Raw genomic sequence first — 19,066 nt, 5'->3', positions numbered from 1 at the left:
ATGAACGAGAAGCCGTTTCCCGTGCAGGCGGCTGCAGCAGATTCACCGTGCGGCATGACGATGAGTCAGCTGTGGGTACGCGAGACAGACTCGCAGCCCACGGCCTCTGTGGTTGGGAGCCGCCAGTACTCAGGTGAGAGATCTGGAACTTTCCTTCAGTAAGTATCGGTCATCAGTGCACCTGTGGCACGGTAAGTGGTCATATGTATAACTGCTACATGATGAAATAAACAACTTATACTCAAAACTTCACACCACAATAGAAATAGAAACCGACAACACACTAAGTTTTCTGAATCTCGCCATGCAAAAAGAACAGCCCACATGACTTCACAGTATTTGGGAAACTGACAACTATGAGCATCACCATTCACAATGTGTCTAATCACAAGCAAGCAAGAGAGCTTCAGGTACATGCTCCACAGGGTAAACAGAACATCCATAAGCAAACAGGATCAGACACAGGAGCTAGACACAATAAAACATGTAGAAGAGGAAAATGGTTGCAAGCCCCGTATCATAGAGAAATCAAACCAACATTTGTAGAGAGCGCGCGCGCACACACACACACACACACACACACACACACACACACACACACAGAGAGAGAGAGAGAGAGAGAGAGAGAGAGAGAGAGAGAGAGAGAGAGAGAGAGAGAGAGAGAGAGAGAGAACAAAATTCAAATTCGTTTATAACAAATGAATGCCAACATAATTAGAAAACACAAGAACATTGTAAGAACAAAATTACACGAAGCACATGAGTGTGAGTGTGCAGTGCCTTCATAAAGCAAAAGGAGACTCAGTTACAATAGAACCTGAGTAATAACAAATATGTACGCAAAATATTTTGACACACCAAAATCACGTCGTTTAGGAATCAAGACACGTTAAGTTGCTGATAAACCTCACATTTTCAGCGTTTGTTTGCAGATTACAAGCTATCAGTCCAGGACACCATACAGATGGTCCTGCAAAAAGTGTATTATGTAAAAATCACAGAAGAAGAATAAAAATTTTCTTTAGATGTCACTTTCTTTGTAAAAAGTGAACATATTTTATGTTTCAATTAATCTGTTTCCAATAACAAAATCCCACTGAGATGGTATGGAGGTGCCGAACTATATTTGGGTACCAAGAAACAAGTGTTTTTGCATAAAAGGTGGACCAATTTCCAAAAAATTGATGTATCTTCGCCGTTTACTGTAAAAGTTATTTTCCACAGTTGCAATTTCGGCTTTGGGCACAGAAAAATATTTCATCCAGGCACATATCACAGTGAACTCCTGCCATATACGAGTTGATTTTTAGTAACTTCTTATGTTGAACAGTTTCACCAATTTAAATGTTAACTGTTTTATTGCATTCATTATTAAATGCATTATAATGGCTTCTCTGAATTTATTTCAAATGGGTTAGCTACCCTTACTCTCAAATTACACAGATTGTCTGCTTGCTTCTCAATAGGAATCCATAGTGCTACATTACAAGAACTGCTTAAGTGACTACATCAAGAGACCCATGAAGAACAAGGAGGAGGAAATGCGGTGCTTCAACCCATTAAGACTATACAGGAAATAGTTGACTGTAGCAGTCTTGGGTGGGAAGTAATGACCAGTCGTAGAGTATGGTGTGTACAATTTCTTTTGTTTAGTCATGGCTAAATTTAGGAAAATGTTCAGAGACTGGGTATCAATTGGGGGTCAGCACGTAAGAAAACGTTGGAACAAAGCTAAGGATTAAATACTTGTACAAAGAATGGGTGTGAAAAATTACAAGATGGATACGACCCAGGACAACCAGAAATCTGGGAAGAACCCGGGAATTTTTTCATCCGGTAGAAAACAGTGAAAACCCAGGAATTTTTCATTGTTTTAGTTTTCTGTTAAATTTTTGTTATTTTGACTGGTAAGAATTGATTCTCTAGCAAATAATACTGCTGTATCCTGGCACTGGAGAATAATACTGCAGAAATGAAACATAAATGAAAAAAAATAAATCTTTAGTTGCAATGAAATTATGCTATTTATAACAAGAAAACACTGTGCTCCCACAAGTCTGCAAACAGCCACTGACAAGTGGCCTTAGGGCGAAGACTATGTAATACTTAATAACAATAAACTCCTTTCTATGAGCATGATGTCACAACTGCTTACATCAGGTTCATTTGAGCAGGCCTCGAGGCGGTGTTCTGGGTTACATTTTAACCTATCATATTGGCTTATTATCTACTGAACTGTTTTTAAGACATACGAAATCTGTAGATTATACAAACCCCTGTTTTTTGGCCATTCACAGTTACATTTTTATACATTTTTAAAAATGGATATTCAGATCTTAACATAGGAGACATAAATTGCCTCCCATTGGCTAACACTGATGCTGTTTAACCTCAGCCATCAGCAGCAGTTACACAGCTGAGGTGAACACAGCTGTTCTAAGCATCTTCACTGGCAGCCCCACGTCTGACGATACGTTGTTTCAATGCACACTCTTTTTCATGTTTGCTGACTTCCCTGTGTAAATGAGAATTTTTAATTTTTACCTCTACAGAGCATTATCTGAAAATGGCCTACTTCTAGAGGTGGAAAACGGTCATATCTTTAATAAATGATTGTGTGGTCGAGACATTTTTACAAATTTTGCTTAACTGATATACCGATGTTTCCCAATAATGTTACAATTACTTCCTTCAAAATTTTTAGATAACATCAGCTGTCTGTGACTTTTGCCTTTGAGATGTAGAAGCTGATGTTACTCAGACATTGTCTTTTCAAGAAATCTTGTCTTCAGGCTGAGTGGCAACCTGAACTATATTTACATGTAATCAAACAGTAGTGACGTGTTTCCGTTTCAAATATTAATCATCATGTTAAATTACATAGGAAGATCATCTGTTGTCATATTACAAGAAACAATGATTATAAATAAAATTATATATAAAATTATGCCACATTCCCCTGTACTCCTTCTACATAGTAGAATAAATTGGCTACAAAATTGCTGGCATACGCCATACACATACCAAGGAAATGAAAGACAATTACACAAAGTAAAGTCTGTACTGTAGCAGAAGCATTCAGTGGCAAGAGCATAAGTAACACCAGTGGTGATTACACTGACTGATACATCACACTTCTGAGCATGCAACTTACGCTTTTAGGACGTTGCGTTTTAGTCATCCCATGGATCACACTTCAAGGTACCATTATGCTCCAAATGCTGCGCCCCAAAATACGGATTTTCAGGGGGTCATAATTAGTGTTCCACTGGTGACAGAGACAAGGCATGTAGTGTTTCGGATAGCCCTTAGCCTGAAGGCCATTTGTATACCAGTCAGAAGACATGTCATACTGTTGCTATCCTTCAGTACAGGGTCCAAATTTGAACACCACACACTCCTTCCAGCCCAGGCAAACTGAGGAAATCATCTGGCTATTTTGCATTAGGTGTGGCTCACGCTGGACCTTAGGTGGCTTATGAAAGCACGATTTGTTCATGGGCAGTTCCTGGGAAAGCCACAAAGGACTAAGATTTTTGTGTAGGGAAAGCACCAATTGTGGGGACAGTAATTTCTATTCATGACAGCATCTTTGCCATGTCTTCTTGAGATGACATTTTTCACTAACTTTGAAACTTAGATATCATAACAGATAATGATATCCAAAAAGAGTTCATATTTAGTGTCTATATCCACTCAAAGTATGTGTGTGTTATCCCATCTGAAGTACAAATATAGTTTTAACTGATGTAATGAACACATGGCAAGGGTTTTAGGGCCATTGCATAGGTTCTGAGGTCATGAAACTTGGTTTTACCCAGCATTTTTCCATCAATAAAACCTCTGTATAATAGGCACTTCGCACGTATATAAATAGACGGGAAGCTGTACTACAGTGCTAAAAATGGCCTCATGAGGGTTTTCACGTGTTGAAAATAACTTAAAATTACTGTTAAAAGCTTATATATAACTGGAAAAGCTGTTGATTCTGTAAATTATTACTAACAACATTTTTACGTCTTAAGACGAAAATTTCACTTGATCAAGGTATACAGAAAGAAACCTAAGTCAAATGATTTTGTGTTAACTTCATATTATGCATACTTATTTGTTGTTTATATATGCCAAAGTATGTAAATGTGCCGAAGTACGTAAGTAAACTGTCAAAATGTTGTTGACACAGAATTTGATTGATACATTGCGTACCACCTATACTTTTCACTGCTATTATCTGTGGAACCACCAACAGATACTGATTAACAGCTTTCACGGGTATGAATGTACAGCAGGGGCTCAAGAAAGTAAAAACTATGGGACATTCTAAACTATGCGGAAATATTGGTTTCAACAGAAAGTAGTTGTTATGGCATTAACATATAAATGCCATGTGGCTAGGGCCTCTCATCGGGTAGACAGTTCGTCTGGTGCAAGTCTTTCGAGCTGATGCCACTTTGGTGACTTGCATGTGGATGGGGATGAAATAATGATAAGGACTACAGAACACCCAGTCCCTGAGAGGAGGATATCCCCAACCCATCCGGGAATCAAACCCAGGCCATTAGGTATGACATTCCATTGCGCGGACCACTGAGCTACCAGGGGTGGACAGTAATGGCATTGATTTCATCGCAATGCATCAATTACATCGATAAATTGGTACATGAATTTGACGCTTGAAATGAGCGGAACGTGACATTATTGCACTTTTCGCAATACAAGAGAAAACCACACGTTGCTCGAAATCGCGATGTGATTGAAGTACTATGATACAACAAAGCTGTATTTACGTATTGCTATGTACACTAGACATCTATGTGTTTTCTAGGCCACGTACGGTCACCCACAAGATAAACGAGGGCATGGTTTACTCGTAAGTGCTTCATTGCACTTTCGATACTACTACAGTGCACATAACTGTAAGGAAATACTGGTAACCACCGACCAGGGTAAACAAAATTAATGGCTGTCAAAGGGTCACACAGAGGGATACATGCTATTTGTACATAGTTGTATACCAATTTCACAATGGTACATGCCATGTAGAGGACGTGTCACTGAACATCTTCAATAGTTCAATTGGGTTGCAGTCACTGAAGATCGTGCGACGCTTACATAAATGTAAAGTAGTACCAACAAAACACACATCATCTCTGTAATACACAAATGTACACGCGGTGTGCAGTCACGTCTCACAGCTACAATGGACGTCCAAAGCTATCACTATATCCTTGGCAACACAGCTGTGCCCACTCCGTCACTGGCACTCATGGCTATCAGTGTTTGTGATGCCATTACAGAGCATGCAGCACGAATATAGGCTGTCGTCGTGTTCGTACTTGTTGTTGGGACCTGCTGGTACACCACGTCTTTCACATTTCCCCAGAGAAAAATGTCCATGGGCGTGAGGTCCGGCGATCCTCCTGGAAATCCCTCGATACGATTGCTCTGTCCAATTCATCGATGTGGGGTGGTTAGTTTAGCTCCTACTGTCCCACTGTGGCATTATGTGCAGGGCATCCATCATGTTGGCACCACATTATTTGATGCAAATGAAGGGTAGGTCTTCCATCAGGTTTTGGAGATAAATACGCTGCATATTTTCATATTAAGTATAAATTCGAACTGCACCGAACACAGCATGTTACTTTCCAGAGCTTTGAAATCATGATTGGCTTACGTAAGGGCATCGCAATCTCATCTCATGCAACATGATCTCGGCAGCCGATGATAGATATTCAGAGAATAGGGCACACCCTGTAGTAAGCCAATAGTGAGATCACTTACATAGCGTGAATACACAGTGAGGAAAAGTTAACAGTTTACATTAATATACGTAGTGTGTCAACAAGAAAAGCCAAGCTTTCTCATATAATATTGGTCTCTAAGATTAATAAGCTACAAGAGAATCTAAGCTTTCACATGAAGTAGTGATCTTTCTTGCGTGTGTTATACTTAAGGTATTTCACACAAATGTGCCACTAAATTTGAGATAATGATGTGTCTGGTCTCCTGGGACACAAATTATTCTATATGGTTGGGCCTGAAAGAATTCAGTTCTAAACGAGAGTCAAACGCTCTGATTGAAGAAATTCATCCCACTTTCTCACACGTAACATAATTCATCTTCCATAAAGAGAAATTTACTTTGAAAGTAACGCCTCTCAAACCACCATTCGAAAAACTATCCCGTGATTGTTAGAAGTAGGTTCGATTTAGCAGCTGCCAGAGCGCGCCCGAAAACAGGCATTAATGCGCGAGTGCAGCTGCAATGACGTAGGAAGCCCGCACGTATGTATGTATGTATGTATGTATAAAGCATAAAAAGATCTTACATTACGCCATGAAAGAAACATGACATCAGAGGATACTCCAAAAGCATCGGAATTTTGTAAATTATACTGAAACTCCTAATCCAGCCTGAAGTGCACACTGATTTGTGAACATTCAAAATGAAGTAGGTCCCACATGATGTTAAACTTTTAAGTGTGGTTTTTTGGACGTAAATTTTTTTTCGAGTAGGAGTACTGTACCATCTCATGTATAGTTCTTTATAATGGCATAATACCATACATGTCAAAACATGAGAACGTTGACTTTAAATTCAGTGAACAATTGAAACTAGCCAACACTGTGGCATGAAACACTTTGGTTCAAATAAATTGATTGCCTCAGTGGGAAAGATTAATAAAGCCAAATTTCTTTAGCAAACGGAAGACGGTAACCTCATTGTTCTGCAAAGTGATTAATGCTCGACTGCTAAAATCTTTGAAATAAAATAAAATCCAGAAGACTGAAACTAATATATTTTTGCCTTCCATAATTATGTCAATGTATTTTAATTCGCTTGATAGCTCCCAGCCACAGAAAGACGTTTTATTTTCATTTGACTTGGGAGCTGTAAAAGAAGATTATACAGCAATATCACTAAACGCAAATACGGGTCACGTGGAGGCTAACCCCTCCCCACTACAACTCAGGTAACTCTGCACAATGCGCGAAGCTGGCAGCTATGGAACGTAAGAAAAAATTCTCTCATTAGCATTTTGCTGCTTGCTGCTACTGTTAATAGAGCTACCAGCCGCACTTCAGGTAGCCAGAAGAGGGGAAGCTATTGCTCATATGCAAGTCAACTGCGCATCCGCCCGCTGAGAACTGCTCAAATGAACCTGATGTAAGCAGTTGTGACGCCACACTTACAGAAAGGAGTTTATTGTTACGAAGGCCTTTGATACATTTTTGCTGTCTGCAGATACTTGTGCGTGCAACATGATTTCTTGTTGTAAATGGAGCATTTCCTTCACAGCTAAAGATTTACTTTTTTCCCTCTCGTTTATGTTTTATTGCTGCAGTATTGTTCTCCAGTAGCATTCTTCGCTAGAGAATCAATTCTTACCAGTCAAAATTAAAAAAATTTAACTGAAAACTAAAACAATGAAAAATTCGAGTTTTTCGCGGCTTCATATTGGCAGGCCCTATCCTTTGAGATACCTCCAGCAACGGCCTGCGGTTTTGGCCTGTTATGGAAGTCCACCCATGTGGTCAGTTATTCACGTGTCACAGACACCATGCTGATGAAGTGAGTCCACGGTGATCAACCCATACAACAGTGAACTTGCGTTCACTGAACTGCAGACGGGTGTGTAAAAAAGACCAATCACACACTCAACTATATTTTCGGCCGTGGCCTCTGTGCGTGCGTCTTTGTTTGATTCTGTGTGTGTCTGAAAACCAAAACATTCAGTAAGAAGTCATGCACACACGACTGGTATCGCCAGTCGCTGTGTCTACAGTCTCTTGAGAATCAGAGCCAAACAAACCACTCCTCACACCTCCCTGCCTCTTGTTGACAGCTTCTAGGCTAGCGGCAGGAAGAAGTGGCAGCACCGACTGCAAGTGAGGGGACAGGTGGGGGAGGGAGAAGCAGAAGCAGAAAGAGGGAGGGAAGCGGTGCACGTACTCAGCTGTCCCCCGCCAGTGGCTGCTTGGCACCTCAGTAAACAAACCATTTCATCTACTGGGACCAAAACAAGATATTTCCTGTGTTTATTTTTTTTTCAAATTTCCCTTATTCCCTGACATTTTCGAAATTCCCTGATTTCCACAGCTTGTGGCAACTCTGCACTGACAGTATTCCTGGTGATTTTGAACATAGTCGTTATGGAGGACTATGTACTGCCACATGATACGGGTGGTATCTATGCTGTGCAGAATACATGTCACGCTTTCAATCGAGGAATTCCCACCAGTCACCATTTGGCGAATACTTGCACGAGGCTTTATTGCAGGGATCACTACAACAACTACATCTGTTGCTTCACGTGTGAGGCCCCTGCTGCAGAACCACGTTCATGGACGGATTTGCCCCGTCACACAAAGCCTTCTGACAGTACTTGTGGAGATGTGCCATATTTGTGGCATTCTCTGTACAGTAACATCATGTCAACCATATCCTCATTTTTGAATACCATGTCAAATGCCTAGAACAGATTGACAGGTAAATTGATACCACGATTACAACTGACACCAATCACAGTGTACAGTACACCAGTGCCATGTTCCTGTACATACTTTCACAAAGAACAACCTGCATCACAGTGAGCCATCCCCACAATCTGTATGTAGATGAATACGACATGTATGAGGGGTCACTTATGTAGATATCAATGGTTGTGGCAGAATCCCTTATTACTTCCTTAGGCCCTCATGATAGCAATGTGTGTGTACATTTTGCAGCTTGCACTACAGCTGTAGCGGTTAGAAAGCTAAGTAATGACAAACTTATTTGTCCACTGTTATACAGTTATTAAATTTAATAGTTTTTGGCAGTGTTTCACACTGTTTGAGGCGAAATAACGATTTAATAAACTTTTGGAATAGTTTGCTTGCTGTGTTTTTTAGAGTTTTCTGTGCGTTTAAGTTGCTTAGTAAATTTCGTACACTAGTTTTCACCCAACGTTTCTTACTGTTTCTAGTGAAATACTTCAGTAAAATTTTCATCCGCTGTTTTAACTTCGTTTAGTGTTCCAGTAGCCTTTTGAATTTTTTGGTTTTAGCTAATAATTTTGTGAAGTTTTGTTGGTATTGGTATTAGCTGTTGTGTAGTAGTATTTATAAAAGTAGTTGCTTTCTTAGTAGGCAGAGAATTTCGAGACCTTTATTGTTAGTTCTATAAACAATTCTAGTGGTGTAACTGAACTTTGCTAATGTAGCCATATAGTTTCCCCAGTAATTGTAAAATTTTACCATGAGTGAGGAGTGTGGGTTCTGTCGTAGGTTTGTGAATAGTGGGCTACGGTGTGCGATTTGTTCAAAGTATTTTCATCGGGGGGAATGCAGTGGCGAATCCAGTGGTCATTTTAGTGAGATCCTCTCCTGGGAATGCAGAATCTGTAGTAGAAATAAGTTGATAGAGGAGCAGTTACAACACGCAAAGGAGGAACTAGATAGGTTGAGGCGGGTGAAGGGTAGTGGGGGAATGGGCACTGGCAATTGGCAAGAAGGCAGCTAGGAAGAGGAGGTATTCAGACAGTTTTACTTTGGGTATATGCAATAGATTTGACCAACTGTCAGAGTTGAGTGGAGAGGAGCCTTGTGTAGCTGTAGATTTAGGGAACATGCAGCAGTCCTCAGCAATTAGGAGGCCTAGGTTAGTCACAAAGTCATTTATTTTTATCTGTTATTACTTTTATGTTGTAATTTCGTGTACTGACACGTTCCATGGCCTTTGAGATTTGCTCCTCAATTTGGTCCTACAGAACTTGCTGTATAAATAAAAAAATTAAAAAATTAATGTAAGAACATGCACGTCAATCACATCGTGATTACGAGCAACATGCGGGTCACTCTCGCTTAGCGGGAAGTACAATAACAGCGCATTTCATGCAGCAACTATACGTTTCAATTTCTCGGAATGTAATTTATGTATTGCAATGCAACTAACGCCATTACTATTGTGATTGCTCTTGTTATTCATTGTGTATGGAATAATATGGAGTGTCCATTTAAAAAAAGTAAGTGGGTTGATACCAGTATTTCCACACCATTTAGAATGTCTCACAGAATTTACATTCGTGACTCCCTGCTTTACACTAATAGCCGGAAAAGCCGTTTGTCAGTATGTATCGTGGTTCCAGAGATATTGGCTGTGGAAACTTTAGATCCAAAGGGAAAGACTACCAGGGGAAAAATGCTCCTATCAGAGCATGAAAGGGTGAAAATATTTAACTCTTTGAAAGACTCACAGCAAAGTGGGGAACCAGCTGCCTCAGTCCTCACTGCACCTTCCTCACCAAAAATTTTGGTGTCTGGAAATGCTCAATTTTCTTTTTTTTTTTCTTTTATTTTGTGCTGAAAGAGTAGTAGAGAGAGTTACGGCAAAAGCTATGAAAGACAGTGCCAGTGGGAGAAAAAGAGAGGAGGCTAGGTGGTGGGATGGAGGTGTTAAAGTCGCAGTGAAAAATTGAGATGCATGAAGACAACAGCAATGAAACCATAAGAGATAGATATTGCTGGTCAGTGTGAGACAAAAGCAGTAGAAGTGAAAGAGAGATGGATGGACATGTCCCCAATAGGAGAAAAATGGAGAGATGACAGTGTAAATGAAAAATAGACGCGTGGAGACCTTACACATGCTTTGTGGGTCTGCATCCTAATACACACAAGTATAGGGGGACAGCACATTATGGACCGAAATTTTGAACACATGGGGATGGGAAAAAATTGTTAGAACTCCAAGTTTAACACATATATTTAGGAACGACACAACAACACATATAAGTCACAGAGTAAGTTGACCTGTGTACAAGTCGGCATTCGATTAAACACTGAGTCTCAGTCTAGCGGCCGCTGCTCGGCTGGCCGCTTAGGTGGCGCAGCTGCTGCATGGCTGGCAGACAGCGCCGCACGTAGAGGACGCACGTAACTGCGCGGCGGCACTTTGAATAATCGGCGAGTCACAACACTTTTCCCCCCTATGAAATTGTTGCACTGGTCGTGATGGAGGTGTCCTGGAGATGGCTAACATCCATAGGCGCTGTTTGACTCGCCGTAAAGTCTCGAGGAGGAGGCTTCCCGTACGGACGGAAGTGTCCCCGATGATAACGAGTCGAGATGACAGGAGACGTGGGCGATGTATCTGCGTCCGTTGGAGGAGGAGGCGAGTAGATGTACTCTGACAGTGGATGGTCCTCCGGTTCCTGCATGGGCACGTCTCCTGATGGCGTCCGGTCCGGTCTGGTGCTGGCATCGCGATGACGGTGAGAGGGCTGCGTTGTGATCCCGAGCATCAGGTAGAGCCAAAGGTGGTGTTGAGGCATTCGGAACAGGCGTTGCTGGCACCCGAGGCCGAAGCTGGTCCGATTGACGCACTGCAACACCCGTGTCCGTTTGGATTTCATACAGGCGTCTGCCACGGTGTCGTAAGATGCGGCCCGGGCTCCATTTTGGCCGCCTCCCATATCCCCGTACCCAGACGAGGTCGTCGGCGGTGAACCGGCCAAGTAAAGGCACCCACGGCCGTGAGGTGGGAGGCCGCAGAAGATGAAGTAGCGTGCGAGGCTGTCGGTCATGTAAGAGCTCAGCTGGGCTGTGATCGCCCATGGGGGTGAAACGGTAAGACGCCAGGAACTGGAGAAGTGCATCATCAGCAGCAGAAGAAGTCAGAGGTTTCCGCATCTGAGCCTTAAATGTGCGGACCAGCCGTTCAGCCTCACCGTCGGATTGTGGATGGAACGGCGGGGCCGTGACATGCGTAACGCCGTGACGAGCACAAAAATCCGCAAAGTCCGAAGAGGCAAATTGCGGACCATTATCAGTAACAAGAGTAGAGGGGAGGCCTTCCAAAGAAAAAATGCGGGCGAGAGCACTGGTGGTTGCCGCGGTGGTAGGTGACGTGCAACGGACAATGACAGGTAAGTTAGAGTAGGCGTCAACTACGAGGAGCCAATAAGTACCTAAAAAGGGTCCCGCAAAGTCAGCACGAATGCGCTCCCAGGGCTTCTCAGGCAAAGGCAACGGTGACAAAGAAGACTTCGGGGCAGCGGCCTGTGACGCACAAGGGCCGCAGGCAGCGACCGTGTGTGCTATTTCAGAGTCGATGCCAGGCCAGTACACATGACGGCGCGCCACAGATTTTGTGCGAGACACACCCCAGTGCCCCTGGTGAAGGAGGCGCAAGACCGAAGCACGCAAAGACGCAGGTACCACAACACGCGGCGAAGCAGTGTCAGTGGAGAGGAGGATAACACCATCCCTACCCGTGAGGCGGTAGCGGGTAGTAGTTCCGCAACAGATCAGAAGTCTTAGCGGACGGGTGATCTGGCCAACCCTTCTGAATACAGCGTAAAACCCGGGAGAGGGTAGGGTCAGAACCCGTAGCAGCCGCCAGCCTGTCCCCAGTGATGGGGAACCCGTCCACAACCTGCTGCTCAGCAACATCCAGGTGGAAACACAAAAGTTCGTCCCTATCGAATGCCTGATCAGGACCCATGGGAAGGTGAGACAAAGCATCAGCATTCGCATGTTGATCCGTGGGCCGGAAATGAATCTCATAATTGAAACGGGACAAGTAAAGAGCCCAACGCTGGAGGCGGTGTGCAGCCTTGTCGGGAAGTGACGTTGATGGATGAAACAAGGAAACAAGTGGTTTGTGATCCGTAACAAGATGAAATTTTCAGCCATAGAGAAAAACGCCAAACTTATGAAGAGCATAAATGATGGCCAAAGCTTCTTTATCAATTTGAGAATACTTTTGTTGGGCATCCGTGAGCGTTTTGGAGGCATAAGCGATGGGCTGTTGGTTGGTTGGTTGGTTGGTTGGTTGGTTGGTTTGGGGGATGAAAGGGACCAGACTGCTATGGTCATCGGTCCCTTTTTCCAAATACAAAGAACACCCACAGAGAATAAAAACGAGGAACAGAATAGATCACAGACGATACAGAACAAGAGAAACGGAGACAAGGACAAGACAAAACGAAACGAACTAAAACCACACAGAGAGTGACAGTGGTTGGCCGACCATAGAAATAAAAAAGGAAAAGCCAACCACTTAGAAACACATTAAAAGATCAGTTTAAAATCATAGGCCAAAGGCCAGAATCAAAACAAAAAATAAAACAGAAACACTCAGATGAAAGAATAAAAACTCCCTGCCCTAATAAAACGTAAAACTAAGGCAGCCATAACAGGGTCATCGGATAAAACGGCAGGGAGCGTATCAGGCAGCGCAAATGTCTGCCTGACCACAGCTAAAAGGGGGCAGGCCAACAGGATGTGGGCCACCGTCAAAGCCGCCCTGCAGCGACATACAGGAGGGTCCTCCCGGCGCAGTAAATAACTGTGTGTTAGCCGGGAGTGGCCAATGCGGAGCCGATAAAGGACGACTGAGTCCCTGCGGTTGGCTCGCATGGAGGACCGCCACACAGTCGTCGTCTCCTTAATGGCACGGAGTTTATTGGGTTTAATCCGATCGCGCCATTCAGCGTCCCAAAGCGCAAAAACTTTTCGGCGGAGGACTGCCCGCAAATCAGCCTCTGGGAGGCCAACATCCAGAGATGGTTTACCCGTGGCCTCTTTCGCCAGGCAGTCAACATGTTCATTGCCTGGGATACCGACATGACCGGGGGTCCACACAAAGACCACAGAGCGGCCGCAACGCGTAAGAGTATGCAGGGACTCATGGATAGCCATCACCAGACGAGAACGAGGAAAACACTGGTCGAGAGCTCGTAAACCGCCCAGGGAATCGCTACAGATAACGAAGGACTCACCTGAGCAGGAGCGGATATACTCTAGGGCTCGAAAGATGGCGACTAGCTCAGCAGTGTAAACGCTGCAGCCAGCCGCCAAGGACCGTTGTTCGGAATGGTCCCCTAGAGTTAGCGCATACCCGACACGACCAGCAACCATCGAACCGTCGGTGTAAACAATTCCAGAGCCCTGATACGTGGCCAGGATGGAATAAAAGCGGCGGCGGAAGGCCTCTGGAGGGACCGAGTCCTTCGAGCCCTGTGCCAAGTCGAGCCGAAGGCAAGGGCGAGGAACACACCACGGGGGTGTACGCAGAGGCGCCCGGAAAGGAGGTGGAACTGGGAAAAACCCAAGCCCGCAGAGAAGCTCCTTGATGCGTACGGCGATCGGACAACCCGACCGGGGCCGATGGTCTGGCAGATGGACGACTGACTGCGGGAACAGGACACGATAATTTGGATGCCCGTCAAGCTTAGAACATGGGCAGCATAAGCGGCCAGCAAACGTTGGCGCCGGAACCGCAGTGGAGGTACAACTGCCTCCACTAGTACGCTGTCCACAGGGCTGGTGCGGAAAGCACCAGTGGCAAGGCGTATCCCGCTGTGGAGAATTGGGTCCAGCACCCGTAACGCAGATGGGGATGCTGAACCATAGCCAGGCTCCCATAATCCAGACGGGACTGGATTAACGCCTGGTAGAGCCGCAACAGGGTAGAGCGGTCGGCGCCCCAGCGGGTGTGGCTCAAGCATCTCAGAGCGTTTAGATGCCGCCAACACGTCTGTTTAAGCTGCTGGATATGAGGCAGCCAAGTCAACCGGGCATCGAAAACCACCCCCAAAAACCTGTGGGTCTCCACCACAGCAAGAAGTTCGTCGGCAAGATAAAGCCGCGGCTCAGGATGGACTGTTCGGCGCCGGCAGAAATGCATAACGCGGGTCTTGGCTGCCGAAAACTGAAACCCATGCGCTACAGCCCAAGACTGCGCCTTACGGATAGCGCCCTGTAGCTGACGTTCAACAGCTGCAATGCCAGTAGAGCTGTAATAAAGGCAGAAGTCGTCAGCATACAGGGAAGCAGAGACAGAATTTCCCACGGCCGCAGCGAGCCCGTTAATGGCTATTAAAAACAGGCAGACACTTAAAACAGAACCCTGTGGCACACCGTTCTCCTGGACGTGGGTGGAACTATAGGAGGCTGCGACTTGCACGCGGAAGGTACGATACGACAGGAAATTGCGGATAAAGATCGGCAAAGGGCCCCGAAGACCCCATCCATGAAGCGTAGAAAGGATGTGATGACGCCATGTCGTATCGTACGCCTTCCGCATGTCGAAAAAGACAGCGACCAGGTGCTGACGGCGGGCAAAGGCAGTACGGATGGCCGACTCCAGGCTCACCAGATTCTCGGCGGCGGAGCGGCCTTTCCGGAACCCACCCTGAGATGGAGCCAGAAGGCCCCGAGACTCCAGTACCCAATTTAAGCGCCGGCTCACCATCCGTTCGAGAAGCTTACAAAGAACGTTGGTGAGGCTAATGGGGCGGTAGCTGTCCACCTCCAGAGGGGTCTTTCCAGGTTTCAAAACGGGGATTTTTTTTTTTGGTTGTGGTTTTAGGGCGCAAAACTGCTATGGTCATTAGCGCCCAGCCCGTGACTTAAGATAGTAAAAAACCGAAATTGAAAACCAGCAGCAATGGAAACAAACTCATAAAATTGGAGAAACTAAAAGTAGAAAGAATGCTTAAAAATCCACTACAGACAGGGGGTGGTTGTCCCCCCAAAAAAAACTTCAAATGACTGACGTCATTTCACTGTCACTAATAAACTGGAGAACGCGGTCGGCTGAGCGCGTGTCATCTGCTAAAATCGACGATAGATCAGGCGATAGCTGTAGACGGGAGCGTAACGGATTAAAATAGGGGCATTCAATTAAAAGGTGTCTGACCGTCCACGGCTGAGAGCAGTGGGGACAGAGTGGAGGAGGATCACCGCTTAAAAGATGTCTATGGCTAAAAAGACAGTGCCCTATCCGGAGTCGAGCTAAAATTACCTCCTCCCGACGACGCGTTCGGGAGGAAGAAGTCCAAGCGCAAGGAAGGGCTTTCACTTCCCGCAATTTATTACGGGGAAGTGTTGACCAATGCGCATGCCATAAATGAGCAACTTGGCGACATAAACCGCTCCGTAGATCGGTGAAGGGAAGCGACTGAATAGCTGGCCGAGGAAGAGAGACTGCAGCCTTGGCCGCCATATCGGCCGCCTCATTCCCACAGATACCAGCGTGTCCCGGGAGCCAGAGGAACGCCACCGAGACGCCCCCCAGGTGGAGCAAGCGCAGACAGTCCTGAATCCGATGGACCAGAGGGTGCACAGGGTAAAGAGCTTGGAGACTGAGGAGAGAGCTGAGAGAATCTGAGCAGATAACGTACTGTATCCGCTGATGGCGGCGGATGTAGTGGACAGCCTGGAGAACAGCGTAAAGCTCCGCAGTATAAACCGAACACTGGTCGGGAAGTCGAAAGCGATTTGGGGTGTCGCCAACAATATAGGCACTCCCTACACCTAATGATGTTTTCGAGCCGTCGGTGTAAATAAATGTGGCGTCCGTCATTTGTGCACATAGAGCAGCAAATGCCCGACGATAAACAAGTGTAGGGGTACCATCCTTGGGAAATTGACAAAGGTCACGGAGCAGGCAGATCCGGGGACGGAGCCAAGGCGGTGCTGTACCCCAAGAAGCGGCAGGAAAGAGAATGGAGCAATTGACGGAAGCGGACTCCCAGGGGTAGTAGGGAGGAGGAGCGGCCTGCATACCCTACATCAAAGGAGGCGTCGAAAAAAAGGTCATGGGCTGGATTAGCAGGCATGGAAGACAGATGGCTAGCATAACGACTCAGGAGGACTGCTCGCCGATTGGACAGCGGAGGTTCAGCAGTCTCAGCATAAAGGCTTTCCACAGGGCTAGTGTAAAAAGCTCCAGACACTAAACGTAATCCACGGTGGTGGATAGAGTCGAGACGCCGAAGAATAGACGGCCGAGCAGAGGAGTAGACTATGCTTCCGTAATCCAATTTTGAGCGCACTAAGGCGCGATAGAGGCGGAGAAGGACCACTCGGTCCGCTCCCCAGGAGGTACCATTCAGGACACGGAGGGTGTTAAGCGATCGCAGACAGCGAGCCGAAAGATAGGAAACGTGGGAGGACCAGCACAGTTTTCTGTCAAACATAAGACCCAAGAATTTAGCGACGTCTGAAAACGGAAGGTTGACAGGACCTAGATGTAAGGAGGGCGGAAGAAACTCCTTCCGTCGCCAAAAATTGACACAAACGGTCTTACTGGGTGAGAAACGGAAGCCGGTTTCGATGCTCCACGAGTGGAGGCGATCAAGACATCCTTGGAGACGTCGTTCAAGAAGGCTGGTCCGTTGAGAGCTGTAGTAGATCGCAAAATCGTCCACAAAGAGGGAGCCCGAGACATCAGGAAGGAGACAATCCATAATTGGATTTATGGCGATGGCAAACAGTACAACACTCAGCACGGATCCCTGGGGTACCCCGTTTTCTTGGGAGAAAGTACGGGAGAGAGTAGTGTTCACCCGCACCCGAAAAGTGCGCTCTGCCATAAATTCGCGAAGAAAAAGGGGCAGCCGGCCTCGAAAGCCCCAAGAGAACAGTGTGCGGAGGATGCCTGTCCTCCAACAGGTATCGTATGCTCTCTCCAGATCGAAAAATATTGCTACCGTTTGGCGTTTCCGGAGAAAATTGTTCATGATATAAGTGGAGAGAGCAACAAGATGGTCAACTGCAGACCGATGCTTCCGGAATCCGCATTGGGCTGGTGTTAAAAGACTGCGGGATTCCAGCCACCAATCTAAACGGTAATTCACCATACGCTCCAAAACCTTACAGACACTACTCGTGAGAGAAATGGGGCGATAGCTAGAGGGGAGATGTTTGTCCTTTCCAGGTTTCGGAACAGGAACGACAATAGCTTCCCGCCACCGTTTGGGAAAGGTACTGTCGGTCCAAATTCGATTATAAAGGCGAAGGAGGTAACGCAGACTAGGGGTTGATAAATGCAGCAACATTTGGACATGGATACCATCCGGTCCCGGGGCGGAGGAGCGAGAAGATGAGAGGGCATGGTAGAGTTCCCGCATGGAGAAAATAGTATTGTAGCTTTCGTGATTTTGAGAGGAGAAAGCAAGAGGTCGCACTTCCGCTGCACGTTTCTTCGGGAGAAACGCTGGCGGGTAATTTGAAGAGCTCGAAATCTCAGCAAAGTGCTGACCCAACGAGTTAGAAATTGCGACGGGGTCCACTAAGGTATCATGCGCGACAGTGAGCCCAGAGACCGGGGAGAAACTAGGCGCGCCTGAGAACCGTCGAAGCCGACTCCAAACTTCCGAGGAGGGAGTGAAGGTGTTAAATGAGCTAATAAAGAATTTCCAGCTTGCCTTCTTGCTATCGCGGATGACGCGACGGCATCGCGCACGGAGCTGCTTATAGCGGATACAATTGGCCAAAGTAGGATGGTGACGGAATATGCGAAGAGCACGTCGCCGCTCCGCTCACGTATAGCATCACGGCATGCCTCGTTCCACCAAGGAACTGGGGGGCGCCGGGGCAATTCGGAGGTGCGTGGTATTGAACGTTCCGCAGCTGTAAGGATAACGTCGGTAATATGTGTGACCTCATCGTCGACGCTGGGAAAGCGACGGTCATCGAATGTCGCGAGAGACGAAAAAAGTGTCCAATCGGCTTGGGCAAACTTCCAGCGTCGCGATCGCATATATGGCAGTTGAGGCTGCAGTCTGAGGACACATGGAAAGTGGTCACTCGAGTGTGTATCATCAAGGGCGAACCATTCAAAGCGCCGAGCTAGCGGAACAGTACCGACCGCAAGGTCCAAATGAGATAAGGTTGTCGTGAAGGCAGACAAAAATGTGGGGACCCCAGTGTTGAGGCAAACTAAATCCGCTTGGTGGAAGACGTCTAGCAATATGGAGCCACGTGGACAAGGATGTGGAGATCCCCAAAGCGGGTGGTGGGCATTGAAGTCCCCAACCAGCAAATAGGGGGGTTGAAGCTGACCAAGAAAATGAAGGAGATCAGCTCGTGCCATTGGTGTGGACGATGGAATGTATACAGTACAAAGAGAGAGCGTGTATCCGGGAAGGGAAAGACGGACGGCGACAGCTTGAAAGGAAGTGTTTAAGGGGATTAGGTGATAATGGAGAATATCATGGAGAAGAATCATGAGTCCTCCATGGGCTGGAGAGCCTGCAACAGAGGGGAGATCATATCGGACGGACTGAAAATG

General features: G+C 46.0%; 1 protein-coding gene across 1 annotated transcript in view; it reads left to right on the top strand.

Moving 5' to 3' along the window:
- The window catches only part of LOC126141535 (ankyrin repeat domain-containing protein 65-like), a 46,837-nt gene continuing 27,771 nt past the window's right edge, over positions 1 to 19,066 (top strand). Inside the window, exon 1 of the mRNA XM_049915248.1 lies at positions 1 to 158. Coding sequence (XP_049771205.1) covers positions 1 to 158 — 158 coding nt within the window. The remainder of the gene's footprint in view (positions 159 to 19,066) is intronic.

Source organism: Schistocerca cancellata, unplaced genomic scaffold (assembly GCF_023864275.1).
Source record: "Schistocerca cancellata isolate TAMUIC-IGC-003103 unplaced genomic scaffold, iqSchCanc2.1 HiC_scaffold_717, whole genome shotgun sequence".
Taxonomy (NCBI): Eukaryota; Metazoa; Arthropoda; class Insecta; order Orthoptera; family Acrididae; genus Schistocerca; species Schistocerca cancellata.
This window is presented reverse-complemented; position numbering and strand designations above follow the sequence as displayed.